General features: G+C 44.6%; 1 protein-coding gene across 3 annotated transcripts in view; it reads right to left on the bottom strand.

Moving 5' to 3' along the window:
* Positions 1–4,971: 4,971 nt before the first annotated feature.
* Positions 4,972–23,326, bottom strand: part of LOC142817795 (uncharacterized) — a 65,049-nt gene continuing 46,694 nt past the window's right edge. For 2 of the 3 annotated variants that reach the window (XM_075895521.1, XM_075895520.1), the window contains exons 2-3: positions 7,321–7,416; positions 4,972–6,808 (exon numbers count right to left, since the gene is read on the bottom strand). In XM_075895521.1, coding sequence (XP_075751636.1) covers positions 5,213–6,724 — 1,512 coding nt within the window. In that variant the 5' untranslated portion in view covers positions 6,725–6,808; positions 7,321–7,416 and the 3' untranslated portion in view covers positions 4,972–5,212. Of the gene's footprint in view, positions 6,809–7,320; positions 7,417–8,921; positions 9,058–23,326 lie in introns of those variants that run through there. The other variant, XM_075895519.1, reaches the window with a different exon arrangement.

Genomic DNA, 23,326 nt, shown 5'->3' with positions numbered 1-23,326 from the left:
AAATTATTCAGTGCCGAGTTTCACAGTCTTCCAGGCATGATGCTTTTGGGTATGTTTATTTCGTGGCAATAGAAATTTGCAGCGAGGAAGGAAGAAGGAAGATAAGAGTGTTACGCACTTCCAGGGTCCCAGACGAAGTGATTTATGAGGCGTTACAATGCGCCTGTAGTATAGGAAACATTTGTGACTTATAAAACACGCATGGCTTCAAGTTCTCTGCTATCGAGATTCCACGTCCTAAATTTTAGTGCGCTGACGATGATGTCTGAGACCTTTCACGTTGTCGGTTCCCTAAGGCACAGGTTTTTGGTTCAGGGCTGACTATGCGACGTCTGATGACTTAGCAGGTGCGGACTAAAATTGTTGTTGGTGTGACGTCGGGACACACTTCTCAACTACATGCAAATTTCATTTGGTCAGAATCTCTCATTGGGATATGAGGGCATATATCTGCCGCACGTTCTGGTTAATAGGGAATAGATGGCGCTTCTATATACCGAGTTAGCCATGGGTTGTTTCCCTTTAGCGTTCCAACGACCACCTCTAACGATGGTAACATTTGCTAAAGGATCAGACAAACTACAAGTACTTGCTTCACATCACACATTGAGCTATATATAGTATACAGCTAATAATAATAATATTAATAATAATATAAAATAGTAATGATAATAATAATATTAGAAGAAGAAGAAGAAGAAGAAGAAGAAGAAGAAGAAGAAGAAGAAGAAGAAGAAGAAGAAGAAGAAGAAGAAGAAGAAGAAGAAGAAGAAGAAGAAGATTATCTTGGGTGCTACATCGCAAAAGTTCGATATGATATGAGAAATGCCATGGTGGAGGGCTCCGAAAATTTTGTTCATCTGTTGTTTTGACATTGCTGGGCACACGGACCTTTTTCACCTCCACCGAAATGTGACCGCCGCCGCCGTATTCGAACCCGGGACCTTCCATATATAGACGCAGTGAGAGAAGAAAGAAGTGAGACATCTTTAACTGCAAGTGTATACAGGCCAATTTTATAAGAACCTGTAGATGCCCGTGCTTCAGAAAGCGGCATCATGCGTTTCTTTAGGTGAGATTCAGGTGCGTGTATGTGTGTGTTTCGATGTGTAGGGTTGTTTTCAAGACTGTACAAGTAACTTCAATATGCCCAAGAAAAAAGGCAGGCTGCCATGGCGAGGCGTTACAGCGATAGTGAGGTTCAGAGTTGCCTTTGAATCCTCTGCGCGATTTTACCAGACACTCTTATACAATATCGACGTTTTAGCGCGTTATGTGCGATCTGGCACGACTACTTTCGTTTGTGTTAGCTGACTGCGGTGTCAGTAAAGCTCTCTTTATGATGCGGGTGTGAAAAAAAACGGCATAGTTTTTATACCGTAATTCCTATATTTCTTTTTTGAAGTTTATTGGTCCTATAGGAAACAAGATAAAATATCATGCACTGAGAATTTGTCGCCTACTGTTCAATCATTGCGGGCTGAAATTAAACAAAGATATCTGAAAAATTCTCATAGGCAAAGCCTTGTCTATGCAACTATGCTATTGCGGTATTGCATTGCATATTATCTTGCATATACTTCATGCATGCGCTGATTTACGGGATGCGTCTGAAGAGAAGCTTATGGCGAAAACTCCTTTACGATGAGTTCGTGTGAACGCTTTTGTTGTAAAAATGAAATGGCCACCCCTATGTGCCGGAAAAAAAAGATGGGGGGGGGGGGGCAGCCTTTTCCTACTTCAAAAGCAAACATAGGCGATGACAAAAGGCGCAATAGCCTCATTAATTACGTCATAGTCCAAGAAACTCTCTTTGCGCTTCTAGTGGCCTGAATTCTTCCTTCAAAGAGGCAGAGGCAGGGCGATTGCGCACACACAATAGCACGCGACCCTATAGTAAGGCAAGGCGGACCGTCACAGTGTTACAAAACTAACACAGCGATTACGTCTATATGGAGGAAGAAAAAGCAGAGAGTCGGCAATAACCCCCCAGCGCGCGCTGCATTTCGAAAGCCGCCAGGTTTGATTCGAAATGGTATGCAGACACTGGAAGCTCCGCATTTTATCGGATATAGCCATCTTGAAATGTACAGTTAAGCTACCTGTAGAAGTGGGGTGGATGCGTCGGCAAATATTAGGGGAATGCATTGCGAGTATTGATGAAAAAAATGCTGCAACCCACTGATTTACTTACTCCTTTTTGATAAAACGTCGATGCCCTGTAGTCGAGGTGCTTTAAAAATTGCCTTAAATGGTTACATCATGAAAAGCAGCTTTAATTCATCAGAAGAGCAATTATATAAGATGTTGAGAATGCAGCTGGGCAAGATTTATACCACGTGTGAAAAATATTAGCGACCAGAGACGCAGCTGTAAAACATAAATTCAAGGTGAGGCTGTCGTGTAAACAACTACGTTTGCACAAAGCGACTCAAACCATACAAGGCTAACACGGCCTTGTCGAACTGTAGGCTGTGTGTGACGACATATAAAGTTAACAGCAAATGAAATAGACAAGTTGACTAATTTTGGGGCGATAATTGCCGAGTTAAAACTCGTCTCAAACAGCGAGAGAGAAGTATTTTGTATGTGACCCCGCTTTAGTTTACTGAACCTATTAAAGCTTCCTTGCCTTCGATCCTCGCGCAAACAAATAACAGGGGGCTTATATTCGAATAGACGCGGCAGTAGCTATGGAGAGAAAATTATGGTTGCAATAAAAGGTGGCGGGCGAAGCACAAAGGCAAGAAACGAATGCGGCTTTATTTCACCACCGAAGCGCTCGCGTCGCTCGAGATATCCCGCTGGATGCCTCTCGCTCCGTGCAAGAGAAGATTGCTCAGAAAAATGCAGCACGGAAGTGGATTTTCTTTTAATGGCGTGGAAAGCAGGAATCGAGGTAGCGCGTCTTGGAAATAGAGGCGGCTAGATGAGAGAGGGAAAGGCTCGTTGGCAGGTCGGAGCAGCTTGGCCGAATTCGGGCTTCTTTTTTTTTTTTTTTTGTTTCTCGGCACCTAACGTTTCACTGTACGGAGCCTTTTTCGAAAGTTGAGCCTCGCACGGAAGTCCGGTGGCTTACTGGTCAATCTACAGCTTACTTTAAACACAAAGCAAGAAACAGGGCTTTATTCGCATCAAGAGAGAAAGAACAAAGAAGAAAGGCGGGATTTCAAAAAATATATACCAGAATAAAAAAGCATTTATCGTTTTTAAAAAAGTTGGCGGTTTTGCCGGAACAAGAGAAAAGCAGTAGAACCTTTCAAAGAGTTGATGGAAGGGCTTGTAAAAAATGTAAGATATCAAAAGTTACAAAAACAAAGCTACGGGGTGCCTGTGGTGAAAGACTGATGATCCTCCGGCATTATAACACGGCCGCATCCACTTTTAAGTCGAAAAGCGGCCACGTCCGCTACGTTGCTCCTATTCGTAACTTTCCTGGAACTGAAGAGTCTCGTAGAACATGCAGGAATGTCTTTTCTATCCTTTTTTTTTTCTCCTCCAGAAGGCGAGATAGCCACTTAGCGAAGCCAGTATGTGCTCCTGCACGTGCTTCAGCGGAAATACAGAGCACAACTCTTAGTGAGCGACGAAGTTTGGTAGCTGTGGCTTCAAAGAACCGAAATGCGAGATACTGCTGACTCATCGTGGCGTTGTTTGCGAACCCGAATCGGACTACACGCGTGTGCTGTAAGTCAGTGTGGCACTGGTCGAGCAGGTCAGCAGATATTTGGCTGCCAGAGTGACCATGTTTTGCAGATAACACTCCAATCCAACTGTTGTCCTAAGGTATATACCCATGCCGCGGTGGTCTAGTGGCTAAGGTACTCTGCTGCTGACTCATAGGTCGCGCAATCAAATCCTGGCTGCAGCGGCTGCATTTTCGATGGAGGCGGAAATGCTGTAGGCCCGTGTGCTCCGATTTGGGTGCACGTTAAAGAAGCCCAGGTGGTCGAAATATCCGGAGCCCTCCACTACAGCGTTTCTCATAATCATATGGAAGTTTTGGGACGTTAAACCCCACATATCAATCAGTTTTCTCAAGGTATCACATTCAGGTTAATACCACCTTGGTTTGTACAGGAAGGGTGAGTATAAAAACTGCATCCTGGGAATACAGATCACCATTATTATTTATGATGACGTATTTTGGCTCGTCGGATTACGTCTCCCAGAAGAAAAAAATTAAGCTATTATTTTGGAGAGAACCTTAACATATGACGGCTAACAAGCGCTCTTGTTCAAATAAACATTGCTCTGTTTGAAGAGCGACTCTGTATACGTCTTGCGTTGTCCAGATCGGTAAAGGGTATCTATCCATTGCCTTATAATGTATATTGTTACCTTTGCATCCGTTTACCAACAATATCAAAATAATAACCCCTACATTTCTTAAGGCTATTCAATAATTCAACACGCAAACGGCACCCCTAATAGAATCGAATTATGCAATGTCAATATTTCCCACAAATACCCGCTCAGTAATCATCTTCGTAGAAATCATGTATTATACTTTGACCGCAGGGAAAGAGTTTCCACCGTTGCTTTCTCCAGACATAGCTAAACAAACGCCCTAATTTTTTGCTTCACCCGTCGACTTATTTGCTCAATCACGTTTGTTACTGAAGGTAGAAGCAAAAGGATGTATACGAGATTGAACTGCATGTATTTGATTGAAGTTGACGTGTCACTTACATCGTATCTTTTGATCACTTACAGACGGCTACAATTTGAATGCACCTATCTAAGCGTACAACCTTTTCTCTCTCAGTCAAAACATTGTGCCTCATCTTCCTGGTTTTTAGGCAATCCCACGGGTCATTTTATTGTGTGAAAGGACGAGCAGACATTCTGTGAATGACTGCTGCGCTTGTTCACGCGAGTTCTTTCCGACAAGTATTCTGTTTTCAGCTGAAAATCTAGTATAAATATCGAGTGCAAGAATACGAAGCAATCACAGACATAGGCAGCATAGTAAATGAATGACGTTTTTTATTCTACTCACAGTCATGCGCAGACATAGGCATTACTACACTGAAGAAAAAAAAAAACTTCAACCGTGAAGAGATCGAACAGTTTACAAACATTGTAAGAAGTAGACGTCTAACACAACGTCTATAAATGAGGTTTGCACAAACGTGCTCATGTAATGACTTTGCATTTTTACAATATGCTCGAACCTCGAAGGGTTAGAGTTAGAGTGTGTTAGAGTGTGTTAACGCTTCTTCTTGATGTACCTAACTCCATCTTTGCCTGCGTGCATGGTTACAAACCGTCCGAGTTCGTAAGACTTCTCTACCGGAACGTACTGCATACCTTCCACGGCATAGTGTCCCTGGCCAGAAGGCGCAACGTGACCGGGAGGAATTGCAGGCAAGCCTTGAGGCCCTTGGAGATAGACGTTGCCAGCGGCGTCTGAGATCACACCTCTAGGGTAATAGTGTCCCGGCCCGTTCACGTATTTCGACAGGAACGGGTTGGGACTCGCCTTCGAGTACATCGGCGTGCCGTAGATGGACGCGGCCGTGTAACCGATGTCGACGAAGCTCTTACCGTACCTCGGAGCTTCGGTAGTAGATTCTGCTGGGAGAGAATGATGCTTTGCGTGGTGCAGCGCTGCTGGACTGGGACGCGTGCTTGTTATTGGCCCGGGCAGAGAGTAGATGGTTCTCGTAGGCCCGCCGAAGGTGAACTGCTCCTGGCTTGTCTGAACTGGTGCCTGGTTAGTGTACGCGTTTGGCTGGGAGTAGTAAGCTTGAATTGGTCCTGATGGAACTTGCGGCTGAGCGTATGCCGTGTAGGCTGGAGCAGGCGCCGAGTAGGGTGGCTGCACGGGGTTTACTGTATGATGCGCAGGAGGAGCTTGGGCTGTCGGTTGCACAGGATACCTGTACGGCACGTAGGATATGGGGTATCCGTACGGGTAGCTGTACACGCCCTGTCCGGCTCTTGTCGGAACGACCTGAGCAGGCCCGTTACCTTTCCCGTAGTGGTCGGAAGGAACACTGAGGTCAGTCCCTACTTTAGGACTAGTTCCCACGTTGGCTCCAACGTATACCGCTGGGGAGGCCGGCCTAGAACTCTCGGGAGAATACCTGGGTGGATATAAGGCACCATTTTGTCCTGCTGGTGGCTCCGCACTTCCTGTAGTGTAGTCAGCGCCTTGAGGAATGGCCGCTTGCACGTGTACGGTTCCTCCTGGTTGGTCTGCGGCAGCATGTGTAGGCGCACCAGCACCAGAGTAGGTTGATCCGGGGTAATAGGGCACGTAGTAAGGTTGCTGAACATATTGCGCAGGCTCTCCTGTAGAGCTTCCGGGAGGATAGCCCTGGTTTTGCGCGTAACCGGGCGGGTAGCCTAGTTGCTGAGCGTAATTATGCAGGCCATTTGAGTACTGTGCTATGTCCGAAGTCGGAGAGTAGACAGACCCCGTTGGGAGGTGGTCAGCTGAAGCACCACCAGGGACACCCTGTTGCACATATTCCTGGGGTATTGCGTATCCAGGCAGTGGTCCTTGAGGGTACACTAGTTGCGATTGGTCGCCCACACCAACACCCGGCGCTCCTTGCTGTTGGATCGAAGCATGCTGATTGTTCTTGCTAGTTGAGGCTCCGCTCAACGTCTGCTTTGCTCCGATGTGTAGGGACATTGTGGTGGTTGGAATACGACGAGAGTGCAGATACGGCCTTTGCTCTTCCGCTTGAAAAGTGTGGTATCGCACCGTCATTCCGTCACCAGGTTTGGTACTTTGTCCTCCACGTAATGCATACCTGGGAGGATCGTCGTAAACCACACGGTAGGGGCTTTCAGGCTGGGTAGGTGAAAAAAACACACAAACATTAACGCACAACAAACAGAAGAAGCCTCTTTCTTTGACGCAATCACAAGTGGAGCACACGGTATTTATACTAATAACTGCTGGAAATAGTCACTTGGTGTCTGTAAACTACCAGCCGGAAACAATACCCAAGTGGTTGTACTATATCTCCTGTAGAGCTATGACACTTAGCGTGATGAAGCAAATATTTCACAGGTTATTTTTGGGAAATAGCGACAACTTGTTTTGGAGGCAGCGTAAGGGGGACTAGTCCGTTTACCGGAGACATTTAATGAAAAAGTGAGCGCATGAAATTTGAATAGAAATATCAGAACTTAGAGATAAAATCTGGACATTATTAAAACTGGTATTTATATGACAATAAACATAGTGAGAGGATAAAAAAGCTTGAGTTTTTTTTTCAAAATGGTCCTTGCAAATTAAACAACATATATCATTATCATACAGCCACAAAAGTTCGAACGCAGTGTACCTCTAGTACTTACTTGTTCGCTAACGTACTGAACGCCATGGGCCGAAATCGGGGATCGCACTTTCTGTGCCTCGGCCAGCGCGAAAAGCACGAACAACACGGGAAGCCACTGTAAACAAGCATAAATGAGATGACCAAGTGTTTGTCGTTCTTTCTGAGGGTAAGATAAGTTTGAGTATAACAAAATTTATTCCACAATTTTTCTGGGGTTAAAACGTAAGGCCACGTGAAGGCATTCTGCAAAATATCACTTATAAATATCGTGTTATTTGGAATTGTCCAGACACTGGCCTTTCTTTAAATCTTCAGAACATAAGAGGCTACTTGTTTTTTTTTTCTTTTTTCTGGGGGGGGGGGCTAAATAAATATATTTTTAAATGTAACCGTATGACACAGAGCGTATGAAAAGTTTTTCATAAGTTTTTATCTGTGCGTGCACGAATGAACGTCAACGCCCCGCCGCGGTGGTCTAGTGGCTAAGGTACTCGGCTGCTGACCCGCAGGTCGCGGGTTCATATCCCGGCTGCGGCGGCTGCATTTCCGATGGAGGCGGAAATGTCGTAGGCCCGTGTGCTCAGATTTGGGTGCACGTTAAAGAACCCCAGGCGGTCAAAATTTCCGGAGCCCTCCACTACGGCGTCTCTCATAATCATATGGTGGTTTTGGGACGTTAAACCCCACAAATCAATCAATCAACGAATGAACGTCAAGTACTGGTGGTGTACAAGTGTGTGCTTTCTTATGACTACTTTGATTTTATTGCGTTGTTTTAAAGCATGATAAAGTTACGAAGCATGATGACAAGCAGGATAAGTTCAGTTTACACACTTCCTGCAAATATACAGTGATTATTTAAGTGCAGATATAAGCCCTCATGTACCAACAAAAAACCCGAAAGAATTTAGTTGTAAATTCATGGGACTATATTACTAATTTGTGGCCAAAACCATTTTACGTCAGTATACGAATACGCAAAGAGCTTGCTTTTGCCCTTCCAATCTTGCTCAACAAAATATGCAAGGTAACTGCCACAAATATTATTTCAATCTAAGATGGGCGAGCTCTTGCCCAACTATATTAGACAGCCACTGCTTAACATTTTGGAAACTATGAATCTTACTGAGGCAAGTTAGGGATGTCTTCGCACTTGTTCTAGGCATACATAGGAAAAGCACCATTTCACTCATTTTATCACATGGTGCGATTACGCCACAGCAGAGAACAAAAGCGGGAAAACTTCAATTCCAGGTGCTAGCGCCCCATATTTTCGAAGTCATTCTTTCTAAATCAGGAAAAACGTAATGCGACGCACTAAGTGCGATACAGGAAGAAAGAAGTGAATGACTTGAGACGAACCAGGGATAATCCAGTGTTTGTTGCACATTATTTACTATATAAGATTACAACAAAGTGAATTATACAAATGTTCACTGTTTTTTTTTAGAAAGAGCTTCGAGCATTTTACGCTGCCCTTAAAGGAACACCTCAAGCTTCTTTAAGAACATGTGCGTCCACAATTACAACTTGTTTCACGATAGCGAACGACGAAAACAAAGAAGTTCCAACACAAATTAACGCCTTTGGTGCGTGGGCCGAATTCACGAGGGTACTCACCATGTTTCGGCGTGTAAGCCAATGTTCGCCGTATGTGTACGTCCTAGCGCGCGAGCAGCACCGTATTTTTCTCCAAATGCGAATGAAATCCCGGAAGGCGGCCATTGAGGGCGCGCTTTTATACGAGCCCGGAAAAAAAATGAAATCAGCGAAACACGACGAAACAACGCGCATCCCATGGAGGCTCTCAAGAAGCGGAGAAGAGAGCGAGAGTGGTGTGCGGGATTGAAGATGAGAGAGCGAGTCTCCAAGAGAACGAGACAGAAGAATGAAAAGAGACCAGCGTGGCCGGACGTCGAAACAAAGCCGGCGTCCTCCCTCCACCCCCTCCCACTCTTTCCTCCCCGAGTTGTTTTCCATCCTGAGAGCGAGAGCAATGTGCAGCGGTCATTTACGCCGTCGGCGAAAGTGAGAGACCCAGATGCCGTCATATCTGGCAGCACCGCTTCATGCTTAAGGTAAGGGTGGGGGGGAGTCGCAGATCGTCTAACGGTCCAACTTGTGGACATCGTTTGGCTATTTCAAATAGGCGCCCATGAGCTCATCTGCAGAGCCTTCCTGTGCCGAAACATCCCGCCTCCGCCATCGTTCGCCACGTTTCTCGGAAGATTATAGATGACGGAAGCAGCAGTGCTGGAGCGCCATAGAGCGTCTGATGTCTACCGCGGCCACGAAAACGCGGGCCTTGGTAGGCGTGGCCGGTCGAACCATTCGTGTGTCTATCCGTAGTTTCGTCTTCCCCGAAGCACGAGGCCGGGTAAACGCTCCGACCTTTTTATTTGCGAATGTCGCCACATGTTCGCGTAGCCCACAGTGAGGAAAGTGGGAGTTGTTTGCATGTGTACTAAGGGAATGGAAGCTTCTCAAGGTGCCGCCGGAAGGGACTTGCTAGTGGTTAGTTTTTTTTTCACAGTGGTTGGTTTAAGAAGATACGCTACAGGTGTCAATTAAGGAAGCATAGTTTAGTCACCATTTAAATCACCATGGGCTGACACTCAGTCGATATTTGCCGTTCTCAGAGCAAGTCCTCCGATATAAATGCAGAGGTTTTTCACTATTTACCTACGTGCACAGACCCAGTTCCTTGACTCCAACCAATACACATCCGTGCTAAAGACTGTCCTTTTGGCCCAACCGACAGTCTGATGACGATTCCGCCTTCAGTTCTACTTACTGGATTTCCGTTAACGAACTGGAATGCTCAAGTACCGATCAAAAATACGGAGTTATTCTGAAGGAAAAATGGTCTACCGGAGCATCTCACCAAGTCATGTGTAAAATAACGGTACACATCCCGTACATGCGTATACGCACGTCTTTAAGATACGCACGCATGCACAACCACCAACACACGTACACAGACACACATAAGAACACACACACTCACACGGACAGTTATAGACGATAAACACCGTTATTATACGTGCCATCTTCCCATTCTATTCTATGATGTCATTAAGTCATCTTCTATCGTTATGTTTTCTTTGCTTGGGAGTTCCGTGTGAAAATGCCATGACCCATTTCTCGTACATGGACACGTCCATGGCCACAGAACACGCGCTGCCGGAAGTCTTGCGCTGTTACCTGAGTGGTGAACACAATCACACTAAAACAGCAACAGCGACAACGCTGTGGTTGACAACAGGAACGGGTCAGTGGGTAGTCGGCTATTCTGGAAAGATCGTTGAAACATGTCACTCGCATTTGAATATATACACTTGTAGCGAGTTGTTCGTGTGGTTCTTTTTTTGTCACGGTTTTTCGCGTCCGAGCCTACTAAGACACAATAACCCGCTCGCCTACATGTAAATGTTCCAGTTAGATTTTAAAGAATCGCATGGGCAACGGCCTCGCCCATGTCTGAAGTACGACGTAGTATAATTGGTGGGCGTACACTAAGAACAGCGTCAAGCCAGGCAGCCTGCTGAACATCACAAAGAATAGCGAGCAAGCATGTAGCATAGAGCATGCATGGGTTTTGCTGCTGTTGCGTACCAGTAAGCTAAAGGAGGGGGGAGGGGTATTTAATAACCATCAAGAAACGTATCGCAGTGCTATTGATAGCAACCGAATTGATGTAAATTATACTATACGGAAGCCAAAACAATTTTGGTGTATCTCTCTAACGCGTAGAATAACGCAATTCTAGGCGTGTCGACGTTTTTCCGGGGTTTAAAATAGGTTCATTTACGTGAAACACGCGGTTTTCTTAAGTATCCAGTCACACACGCTCAAAAAGCCCGTCCTCATTCCATCCTACCTGCATTATTCGTGACAACTGTCCTTTGTATGTATGTATGTATGTATGTATGTATGTATGTATGTATGTATGTATGTATGTATGTATGTATGTATGTATGTATGTATGTATGTATGTATGTATGTATGTATGTATGTATGTATGTATGTATGTATGTATGTATGTATGTATGTATGTATGTATGTATGTATGTTCTGTGTTAACGCTAAGAAAGGTGACCGAGTGGCTGACTTTCTGCAAGTCGCAGTCACACGCACGTTCATACACATTCATTCCACAAGAGTGCATCCCGTCAGAGAAGTGACGGTTGTTTATCTTGCCATCTTGCTGATGGTTGTTTGTTCGAACTAAGAGTGCCAAGTCAGTAAAAAGGAGGGAAAAGTCAAGTAGACAGGAAAGCACCTGCAATACAATGTGGTACACATCATGGCATGCAAGTTATGCCAGCAAACCTACAGAAAACGTTCATTTTGTCATGCACCGGTGTAGCTTGAAATAAGCGTATATGTACGTAAACACGCGAAGTGGAGCCTGTACTCATCGTTTTAATACCACATGTATGAAAGACTTTTTTTTAGTAGAGCACAGTCGCATAATTCTGGCCATCGACCTCGCAGCGAGCTTTGTTACCAAAGTGCACGATCACCGGAAACGAGTAAGGTAGTAGGTAACGCCGTAGCGAGCCTCTCCTCAGACAAAGCGATCGAGCGAGCGACTGGAACTAACCGCTTTCTTTACTACACAATATCGCTGTGGCAGCTCTGACAGATAATGCAACACGTGCTTCCTGGTTTGTTGTAATTGACTTGTATAGCGGAAAGAGGGCTGCAGTCACAGACATTTTCCTTTCTTTTTCCGATCAGACGAACAAAAATGTTTAACACAGTTCGTCAGTATCTGTGGTATTATTTATTGTAGCTTTACTGCGTATTTATTGTTGTGATGGAGCTATTGCTTGAGTTACTTTATTGCCTTTTCGGCTGGATGTGTACAATTTCTCAATATCCGGTTGGTCAGCTTCGATTTGTTAGCAATGGCTAAACTGGTGCAAGTTAATGCTACTCAAAGGTGTTTATTCAGTTTCATTGATTTTTTCTTTCGCGCAATATACGAAAGAGTGAGCGAAAACATGTGTGTCTGTGAGCTGCAGACTTTTCTACCTGGCTGTGAATTCGGAAGCAGAGTTTTTTTTTTTATTATGGATATGGCATAATAGGAGAAAGTGGCAGAACCTGTTTAGCATAAAGCAGCAGCCTTCAAGTTCGTGCATTGGCGACAGTGCCTTCAAAGGTACGCTCACTTGTTCAGAGATCAAGCTGAGCTTAGTCATCATTCGGGGAAACTTGCTCTTCCACGCAGTCTGCCACACGGTCTACAAGACCACTGCATGATGATGTTCGCCTCCAGATTTGCCAGCGGCGGTAAGCATGCGCAGATAATAAATATAGCGTACACCTTCTGGTTCTTTTTGCATTTTGTAGGCGGCGCCTTTATTCAATTTAAGGCAATTGCACTTATCTTTTCGAAGTTGCTCAGCGGTAAATTTCAAACGAAAGCACACAACAAGTCATGATCACCTTTGACAACATTTTAGGGAAATTTCAGGTTTCGTGTGGACATTTCTATTGAGTGATTATTGTGTTCTTCCGAGTTCTGGGTATTTCTCTAAAGAAAAACTCGAACTCGGTATTTGAGTGTTGTGCTATGTACCAAGGTATAGCCTTGTGTTTGTTACTAAATACGCGATGTCGACTGATGTGCAAGAGCAAAGAAGTAGCATGGCACCACGCATTGACACCAACATCTCCTTATTTATATTTAGTAAAAAAATTGGCAGATTCCACGTACAGTGAGAATCGATGATATGCCAAGCACAAAAGAGAAAGGTTGATATGTCACTTTAAAATCAGCGCAACGTTATGAGTGGGAAGTCATTGATGCCGCACATGACTTACGTGTCATCATCATCATGTTTGTATGTGTCGTTCACCTTCGTTTTCTATTCACGTCACGCGATACCAAATCAAGTATATGTGCAGCTAGCGAAATGGCCGCGACCACGCTATGAGTGTGGTGTATTGTCATGTTCTTACATGACACGCACGTCAGGATTATCATCTTTGCACCAGTCATATAATTCGGCATCCATTGACATCACGTAACACCAAGCTTGGTATATGTGGAGCTAGCGCAACATGAAGGGCCCAATATAGCGTCGCTGTGCCCAGCGCGCACGCTGGGCACAGCGACGCTACGTTAGGAAAACACGAGCACTCTATATATAGTCTGACACCAGGCGCGTCGGCGCGACGCGACGGCAACCGGCGCGAAATGCGACATGCAGCATTTCGCGCTGATGCGTTACCCAGACGACACTGCGTCTTTATCTTTTCGTGTCGCAGGAACGCCGGACGCCCTGAAACGCGCATGCGTCAAAGCAACGCAGCGCGGCCCGCACCTGCTAGTATATGGCAGGACCGGCGCATGGCGTGCAACGCCGGCGTGACGCGACGAAGTGAACGCCGGCGAGCACGCACACCGTGTCACGTCGAATGTATTGGCGCCTTGACTGTGGCATGTAGTCATGTTCTCACATGACACGCATAGCATGATTATCATGCTTGCACCAGTCACATACTTTCACAATTCATTGCCGTCACGTGAAACTAAATTTGGCATATGTGAAGCTAGCAAAACGGCCGCGAGCGCATCATGAGTGTGACATGTAGTCATGTTGTTACAATACACGCATGTCGTGATTATCATGTTTGGGTTTGTCATTTTCCTATGTCGTCCGTTTGCGTCGCTTAATACCGAGTTTGGTACATGTGAAGCTAGTGAAACGGCGGCGAGCGCATCGTTAGCGTAGCAAGTAGTCATGTTGTTACATGAAATGCATCTCATGTTTATCATGTTTGCACCAGTATCATACCTTCGTCATCCATTCACGTCCCGTAATACCAAATTCGGTATATGTGACGCTAGCGAAACGGCCACGAGCGCATTGTGAGCGTGGCATGAAGTGATGTTGTTACATGACACGCATGTCATGATTTTCCTGTTAGGGTCTGTAGCTAGCATTTTCCATGGAATCATGTCATACTATACCAGTTTTGCAACATGCCATGTGAACGAAACCACCGCATGAGTCGCAGGATCATGGAAGTTAAATCATGACATTCATGACACAAATGTGATTTTCATGTTATTACTAGTCAAATATGTTCTTCATTCAGTCATGTTATGCCATACCGAGTTTTATATTGATACCTTTATCCAAACGACCAGGAGAGCTAAATGTAGTAGGCGTCTAGATAGATAGATAGATAGATAGATAGATAGATAGATAGATAGATAGATAGATAGATAGATAGATAGATAGATAGATAGATAGATAGATAGATAGATAGATAGATAGATAGATAGATAGATAGATAGATAGATAGATAGATAGATAGATACGCTCAAAGTCGCTGAGGTTCGCTGAGAAATGATTTTATTTGTGGGGTTGAACGTCCCAAAACTACCATATGATTATGAGAGTCGCCATATTGGAGGGCTCGAGAAATTTCGACCACCTGGGGTTCTGTAACATGCACTCAAATCTGAGTACACGGGCCTACAATATTTCTGCCTCCATCGGAAATGCAGCTGCCACAGCCGGGATTTGATCCCGCGACCTGCGGGTCAGCAGCCGAGTACCTTAGCCACTAGACCACCGTGGCGGGGCTTGCTAAGAAATGCTTCGTATTAAAAAAAAAAGATAAAAGCATGAGAGTAGGGGGCTGCACTTCAACTATGTATGTTGAAAGTTAACAGTCTGCGTTCCTTAAATGCGCATGCGTCAAGATATTTCGCATCGAGCGCAGCGCGTGTCTGTTTTTTTTTTCTAATAAATTAAAGAGAAGTACGCTGCCCGTTCCTCATGTCTGTCTGTGTGCTTTTGTTTACACGTTAGCGCTGAGTATCATACCACCAACTATCCCCACAATGTGTTTTGTTAAGTGGTCTTTATTGTAATGGCTTCACGAGAAATTTGAGTCGTAGTATAATTTTTTTTAGCATAAACATATCTGCAGCCCGGAATTCCAAAGAGACAAGTGTCACAAAAATGACGCTGTAGAGAAACATAAACTCAACTGTATTATTTGATTACATTGATACGTTCCCTGAAAAGACTTTAAACTAAAAGTTAGTGTTGCCAGGAAACGCTAAACAGAATAATGAATGAGATAACCGCACCGTCAGCGTAAACCTAATTAACGATTTTTGGAGAACAAGGTGCAATACATGACATTCTCAAATAATCCGAAACATGGTAATCTTTCTGATATTTTTGTTACGCAATGACAGCTTAAGTACGATAATATATTTTCGAATTTTTATTGTCAGATCAACATGCTTAAAATATGGTTGTTCGGCGAAATTAAAATGCAACTTCCCCTTAATTTTCTCTCAATCACGCAATCATACTTGTTGCCGCCTCACGATAACAATCACCACATGCTATCTTCCTCTTGTTTTTGACAAACAAGATCCACATCACAGCAAAAAAGTAGTTTCATATTAATGAACTTGTGTGCGTTTAGAGAAAAACAAAATACTTCTGTAGGTATAGGAAGCGCTGCAAATGACAAAAAAAAAACACCGTGTGCTACACAGACAAAGTAGAATTACAGCGGTCAGCAACTCAATCTATTGAAACGAAAAACGAAAAAAAAAAGGGGGGGGGGTGACATACAAAATTAGGGCATTGAAGGCAAACCGCGCTCATTACTAAAGGGACGCTGTCCATGCAGTAAAACACGTGCATTTGTCAAACTCGAAATTCTTCTTTTCTAAATGCAGAACAAATTGACAGATCTCGCGTATCTTAAGATTGAACGTTACTTTTCTTTTTTTTTCAATTCCTCAAAGGCTTCAGCTGGATTATTCCATGAAGGATGCCTTTTAATCGCAGAAAATAGTTGACTCTAGGGCAATCTTGAATTGATGAGGGTCAGAGTGGTGCGCGGTAGATGCAGGCAGATCGTTGCAGTCCCTTGCAGTTGTCACTAAAAAGGAGCGAAGATGGGCGGTGGTTTAAGCTCGTGTAGAGTACACTTGTCCTAATAGTTTGTGGGGCTGGGTGTGTGATGGACTGGCAGGATGGCTGAAATTTCTATGAAAGGTTGGTGAAACTTGTGAAAATGGCGCAGTCGAGATATGTGACGTCGTGAATCCAAATCAGTAAGGTAAGCCCACGGTTTTAAGTTTGGAAACACTATAGTGTAAGAATATTCAAAGTAGCTTAAGCGCGCAGCGTGGTTTTGGATTCATTCTAGAACGTCAGATAAGTTACACTGATGGGGATCACAGTTAGAACATGCATATTCTGATTTCGGACGAACAAACATACATGATACCAACTTGATTGAGCGGGGTGCAAGCCTAAAGTGCCCCAGAGTGCGATTCGTGGAGTGGACTATGTTAGTAACGTAGGCCGAGCAGAGAATATTACTCGATAATGTGACGCTAAGATATTCGCAGTATTCAGCGGATGCAATTTCGTGGCCGGAAATGATATATTTTGCTGACTGGTAATCGGGACTGCGATGAAAACGTGCCAATTAAGTTTTATTTGCGATTAGGGACATTAACCATTTATCACCCCACGATAATATATGGCTAAAGTCGTTTTGAAAAATAGTATTGGCGCTGTATTTTATTTTTTATTGAGTGACACATTACAAAGTTGAGCTAAAGTTATGTAAAAGTGGACGCAAAGACGTACGTTAAACAGCCACATATTTTTTGTATAACAGTTTATTGAAAGTAACGGCACTGATGACAACAGCAACATGCATATCAGCAACACCAGAAGCGTTAAGGTAATATAAAGCGCTGGTGCTCGTGAGAGTGGTAACTATACAGACACTGCTACATTAATTTCAGTGGATGACACCTAACTACAATTCACATTAACCCTACGTTAAAGGGGTATTTATGCAATGTTTATAAAATTCAATAGCCAGCACTGCACCCTCAGTTGACGATTCAAGAACGTTAAGGTTTGTTTTAAAAGTAGTTTCGAAACCTGGCGTGGCTCTGTGGTAGAGTACTTGATTCCTGCTGGGACCCTGACATTTCTTCCTCGCATTCGCCGGGTCAACCATTGCCAATGTCAGTTTTTTTCCTCAAAACTCACGCGTTGAAATCAGCCACGTCTGCTCTCGCCATACCTGGGTAGAAAAAAATTGGCCCAGTATTTGCATGGTGTACTTCAAATGTCGTCGAAAGGCGATAGTCTTGCGTCGGAAAAGAGGGAATAAAACGTTTATTTGATCTTCTGCGCAAGAAATTCCGTGAATGGTATTCTAGAGGCGCTGCGTTAGAGTGCCTCGAGCGTGCAGCAGAGGTGAACGAGCGCATCAACTCACGTCACACGTGAGACATGAGCGCTATCTGGCAGTTATCTTGGAAAACAAAGCGCGCGTGCAGTCGGAGGTGATAAGGTGAAGAACGCAAGGCGACGGGTAGGTGCCCCCACCGTGTCGTCTTACCAAAGCGTTTGAAACACTTGCCCTTTCTCGCAAGCGTTGCATGGTCAACGCAACGTGATAAACGATATGGTCCTTAGAATTACCTATGTATGCCTTTTCTCATAAGAAACACACATACACAATATTGACGTGTTGCTATGGTGCCTAAGATGTGCCCAATAATTGCTTTTAAATGCGAAGCATTTCTTAGCGAGCTTCGGCGACTTTGAGCATATCTATCTATCTATCTATCTATCTATCTATCTATCTATCTATCTATCTATCTATCTATCTATCTATCTATCTATCTATCTATCTAGCCGCCTATGACATTTAGCTCTCCTGGCTGTTTGGATAATGCTATCGATACCAAACTTGGTATGGCATAACATGACTATATGGCAAGCATATTTGACTCGTCATAACATGAAAATCATGACATGTATGTCATGAATGTCATGATTTACATTTCATGGTCTTGCTGCTCTTCTGGTGGTTTTGTTCACATGACATGTTACAAAACTGGTATTGTATGACATGATTGTATGGTGATCCCAAGCGACATACGCTAACATGAAAATCATCACATGCGTGTCATTTAACAACACGACTACATGCGACGGTCATGATGCTCTGACGGCCGTTTCGCTAGCTTCACTTATAACAAATTTGGTACGGGACGTCAATGGATGACAAAGGTATGAGACTGGTGCAAACATGCTTAACATGACATGCGTGTCATGTAACAACATGACTACATGCCACGCTCATGATGCGCTCGTGGTCATTTCGTTAGCGTCACATATACGAAATTTGGTATTACGGTACCTGAATGGACGACATAGGTAAATGACACATCCAAACATGATAATCACGACATGCGTGTCATGTAACAACACGACTACATGCCACACTCATGAAACGATTGCGGCCGTTTTGCTGGCTTCACATATGCCAAATTTGGTACTACGTGACGTCAATGGATGACGAAGGTTTGTGACTGGTGCAAACATGATAATCATAAGACGCATGTCATGTGACAACACGACTACATGCCACAGTCAAGGCGCTAATACACTTCAAAGTGACACGGCGCACGTGCGCGCCGGCGTTCGTTTCGTAGCGTCACGCCGGCGTTGCCGCGCCAGTCACTGGTCCTGCCATATACCCGCAGGCGCTCGCTGCGCTGCGTTGCTTTGACGCATGCGCGTTTCAGCGCGTCCGGCGTCCTTCCGTCACGAAAAGAGGCAGACTAAGTGCTGTCTGGGTAACGTAGTGGGTGCGAAATGCAGCATGTCTGATTTCGCGCCGGTTGGCGTCGGCCCGCGCCGACGGACGCTGGTCGCCTGGGTCGTGCCTGGTGTCAGACTATAGAGTCCTCACGTGTTGCTAACGTATAGCGTCGCTGTGACCAGCGTGCGCGCGCGTCAACGTTACTCCGGAGTATATTGGGCCCTTAATGATGCACTCGCGGCCGTTTCGCGAGCTTCACTTATACCAAATCTGATGGTACATGACGTCAATGAATGACGAAAGTATAAGGCTAATTCAAACATGATAATCATGACACACGTGCCGTGTAAGAACATGACAATGCACCACGTTTATAGAGCGCTCGTGGCCGTTGCGCTTGGTTCACAAATACTAAATTTGGCATCACGTGACGTGAATAGATGAAGAAGGTAAACGACACATCCAAACATGATCATCATGACACGGAAGTCGTGTACGCCATAATTTACATCCACCTCGCAACGTTGTGGTGATTTTGAAGTGACATATCAACCTTCCTCATTTGTGCTTCGCATATCATCGATTCCCACCGTGTGTGGGATCTGCCAATTTTTTTAATTGACAATCGCACAAGTATGAACACTGATTGATATGTGGGGTTTAACGTCCCAAAACCACTATATGATTATGAGAGACGCCAAGTATGAACACTGAACCTTGAGCAACGTTGGTGGGCGCTCTGGATGGGGTCGGCCACTTGGAGTATCATTTGGCCACTTTGGTGCCGGTCAGGGCGTCGTTAAGAGCGGACAAACAGAAAAATGTACAGAAAGACAGATCAAAAGTTTTGCGTCGAAAGTCCCCAAGAAAGACTGTCATCTTCAATAAACAGTCAGTCATCGTTGCCACATGCCCGTATACCTGTGGCACGTACTTGCTCGTGGGTATGTGCCGCGCGTCTGGCGCGGAAAGGGTTTGACGACGTACGCCACAAGATTGCCACATTGTTCCTCTCATGGGGAGCGAGTCACATTCGTCAAACCATTGTATACCCTCCCATACTAATTTTGGTTTACCCCAAGTTGAAGGTTTGAACACGTCAGAACCCAGACATTGGTGCCTATATATAGATAAATACGTAAATGGACGTTCGAACTGCCTACTGTATGCAACAAAAATTAAGTGGCATGTAAAACTGCCACAGAAGTTGGCCAAGCCCAACTTCTCATATTGTTGGTGCATTAAAATTGAATAAGACATCTTTTCTTTATATTATCTTTCCTTCATATGTCTGCTTTTCATTCCTGCTTTCTCACAATGCATGTTTAAAATTTCCTATGAATAATTTTTGGTCAATCCCCTATTGCAGGTATGGGCCATACACACTAAACAAAAATGACCTAAAATAACCTCAAAAACTGGGTAAACCATTTGTCCTCTAGCGCACTACCTTTCCTGTGTTTTCTTTACCACCTACTACCGAGGTAAAAATTTACTCTCGTGCTGAGTTTTTGAACGTAGGGAGAGTAGTAAATATTTACCCCAGTGAGGTTTTCAGCGAGTATAGAGGGAGTAAATTTTTACTACCTTCACAAGGTTTTTGAGGTGATTACTGGGAGTTATTTCTGGTGGTAAAAAAATAAAAACTGACGGGTGCATTCGCCCAGAGACGACAAATTTACTGAATAGCAGAATTGATTGAATTTATTAAACGGCAGAATTGGTGACACATAGATTTACATACAGACAAACACGCACACACAACAAATGCAGAATAATACACCACTCGAACAGACTGCACGCGTTGCTCGACTACACTTCGACAATCCGGTATATATATATATATATATATAGGCACGACTTTTCGACCGGCCAAGTAGTGCCGGTAGGAGAGCTCTTTTTTTCCGTCGATTAACAACAACGCTTGAAGGTGCAAGCGTAAGCTTCAGGTGGGCTGCAGGGCACTAAATGTCACACCGACCTTTTATTATAAATCTACACGATCTCACCTTTTTGATTATCCAATAATTGCTTGGCACCCCGGGCTCTTTGCCCTACGCGTGTTAGCACTGCTGATGCACAAGTCCATAAAATATACCTAAGTACACACAAACCATGGTAGCTCAATGATTTTAATTGAGCGACGGTGCACAAACACAGTAGCAGCACGTATTCATCACAACGGGCGTAGAGGAGCGGTGCACGCCTGCACACAAGCTTCTTACCGACGGCGTTCTAGGCCTTTTCGAGGAGCACGGCTATCCGATGAAACACAGCTGGCGATCACAGAACACATATCCTGTGCGAATTTCGTCGTCATTTCAGACACAAATGAACACGTGACCACTATCTTGCGGAGACGGGGCGGTGTATGCATACTTCCAACGAAAGACCACCATCCAGGCAGGTTCGGGTTTTCTTCGTGCTCACCGGGCGCCGCTTGTTGGTTCCGTCTGCCTCTTATCGGCTTCGTGCTACATGTTTGAGAACAGTTGGTGCATGAGGTGGGCAATTCGGGCAGCACTTTACTCGTGCAGACATCGCCTAACTGTGGAACAAAATATAAGCGATGCTTCTTTCACCTGCCCCGGCGACACACTCCCACTGGTCACTGGTGGCCGCGGCTTGGTGCCGACGACAGAGTGAAGCATTCTGCTTATTGCTTCTCCAGCAGGCAAGCACGGACGATGACACCAGATTGATTTTGTTACCACTGGCAGATCTGGAGATATCCGCGACGTGCAGGTTCGGAGGCGCTCGGAAGAGCACGGTCGCTCGATGATGTAGGAAACACGTGAGATCCATCAGCCCAACCAGACACACAGATACCGAGCTTCTTGCACTGTCTGTCTCCAAAGCCACCGCCGAGCAAAAGCAACAATTTGCGAAAATATGCAGGACGACTTTCCACAGCAGGTTTTCTTTCTTCTTTTTTTTTTCTCTTTTGAGAAGCCGCCCCCCCCCTCCGTCTTTTTCTTTTTTTTTCGTTCAAAGAATGCTGTTCTCGCTTGTTGTGCTTATGCTGCCCCCAGTTCCAGTAAAAGTGCGCTGACTCGAAGTCAGTCCAGAGGCACGGCGATGCAAAAAAACAAAACAAAAATTGATTGATTGATATGTGGGGTTTAACGTCCCAAAACCACTCTATGATTATGAGAGACGCCGTAGTGGAGGGCTCCGGAAATTTAGACCACCTGGGGTTCTTTAACGTGCACCCAAATCTGAGCACACGGGCCTACAACATTTCCGCCTCCATCGGAAATGCAGCCGCCGCAGCCGGGATTCGAACCCGCGCCCTGCGGGTCAGCAGCCGAGTGCCTTAGCCACTAGACCACCGCGGCGGGGCACAAAAAAAAAAAAAAAAAAAAAAAAAAAAAAAACACACATCTGTGGGCTTCGCGTACCTTCAGTATTCACTGAGAGCGTCACAAGGGGGGTATGGGGCAAAAGCCGCCGAAGCAGCTGCACCTTGCAGTCACGTGGTAATAAACTCTGAAACGCAGGTTAAAAATCACGTGATAGAAAACTCCCTAAGTGGTAAAACTGCATTTTGACATCCTTTTACTACTTGCCTGAGAGGTGGTGGTAAAACTATGTCATGTACCATCTTTTACTCCTACGCGAGGTAGTAATTTTAAACGCGAGAGAGTTTTCAGAGGTCATGAGCCGGAAAAACCCCAAACTCGGATAGTTTTTGCTTACAGTGTACGTGGGGGCACAACCAGAGCAGTAAAAACGAATGTGTCACGGAAATTCAATGAATCTTTCTACTTGCCTACTTAATATTAAAAGATGAAGCAGGGAACACATGGGACACCAACACCGTTTATGATTTGCGGACAAATGTAGCCAATTATTGAAAAAGATTTCAGTGAACCGTTGCAATTCACCCAGTGATTAACACCTGGGTCTCACGTTTAAGCTTTGTTGGTTAACCGTATGTACGGCGTGTTTGGGCAGTGACCTTTTTTGTCTATATTCGGGCTGCATAACATCAGACGTATCATCAGACCTGGCTTGATGAGGCTGAATTTCACGCCCTTTGAAACATCGAGAAAACCGATGGTTTTGTTGCCATATATGATGAACCTCATGGACAATATGCACAAACATTACGCACGCACTTACAAACATGTATGTACAAATACGCATGTGCAAACTCACAGACTTACAACATCTGGAAACGTTAAAACCTTAGACAGTAAGGAAATAAAAGTATGCTAGCAGACGTACAAATCTCGTTAACCACAAGCCTCAGTACTGCGAATGCTATCACCCGAAAACAGTGAGACACAATGAATATGAAATATGAACATCGGAATGTTCATGCGTCTTCATCTTTTTGCGTCCCAGTTTTCTCGGCTGAGCATGTATCAGCAAGCTCAAACGTCACT

The sequence above is a fragment of the Rhipicephalus microplus genome, chromosome 5, assembly GCF_043290135.1.
Source record: "Rhipicephalus microplus isolate Deutch F79 chromosome 5, USDA_Rmic, whole genome shotgun sequence".
Lineage (NCBI taxonomy): Eukaryota > Metazoa > Arthropoda > Arachnida > Ixodida > Ixodidae > Rhipicephalus > Rhipicephalus microplus.
This window is presented reverse-complemented; position numbering and strand designations above follow the sequence as displayed.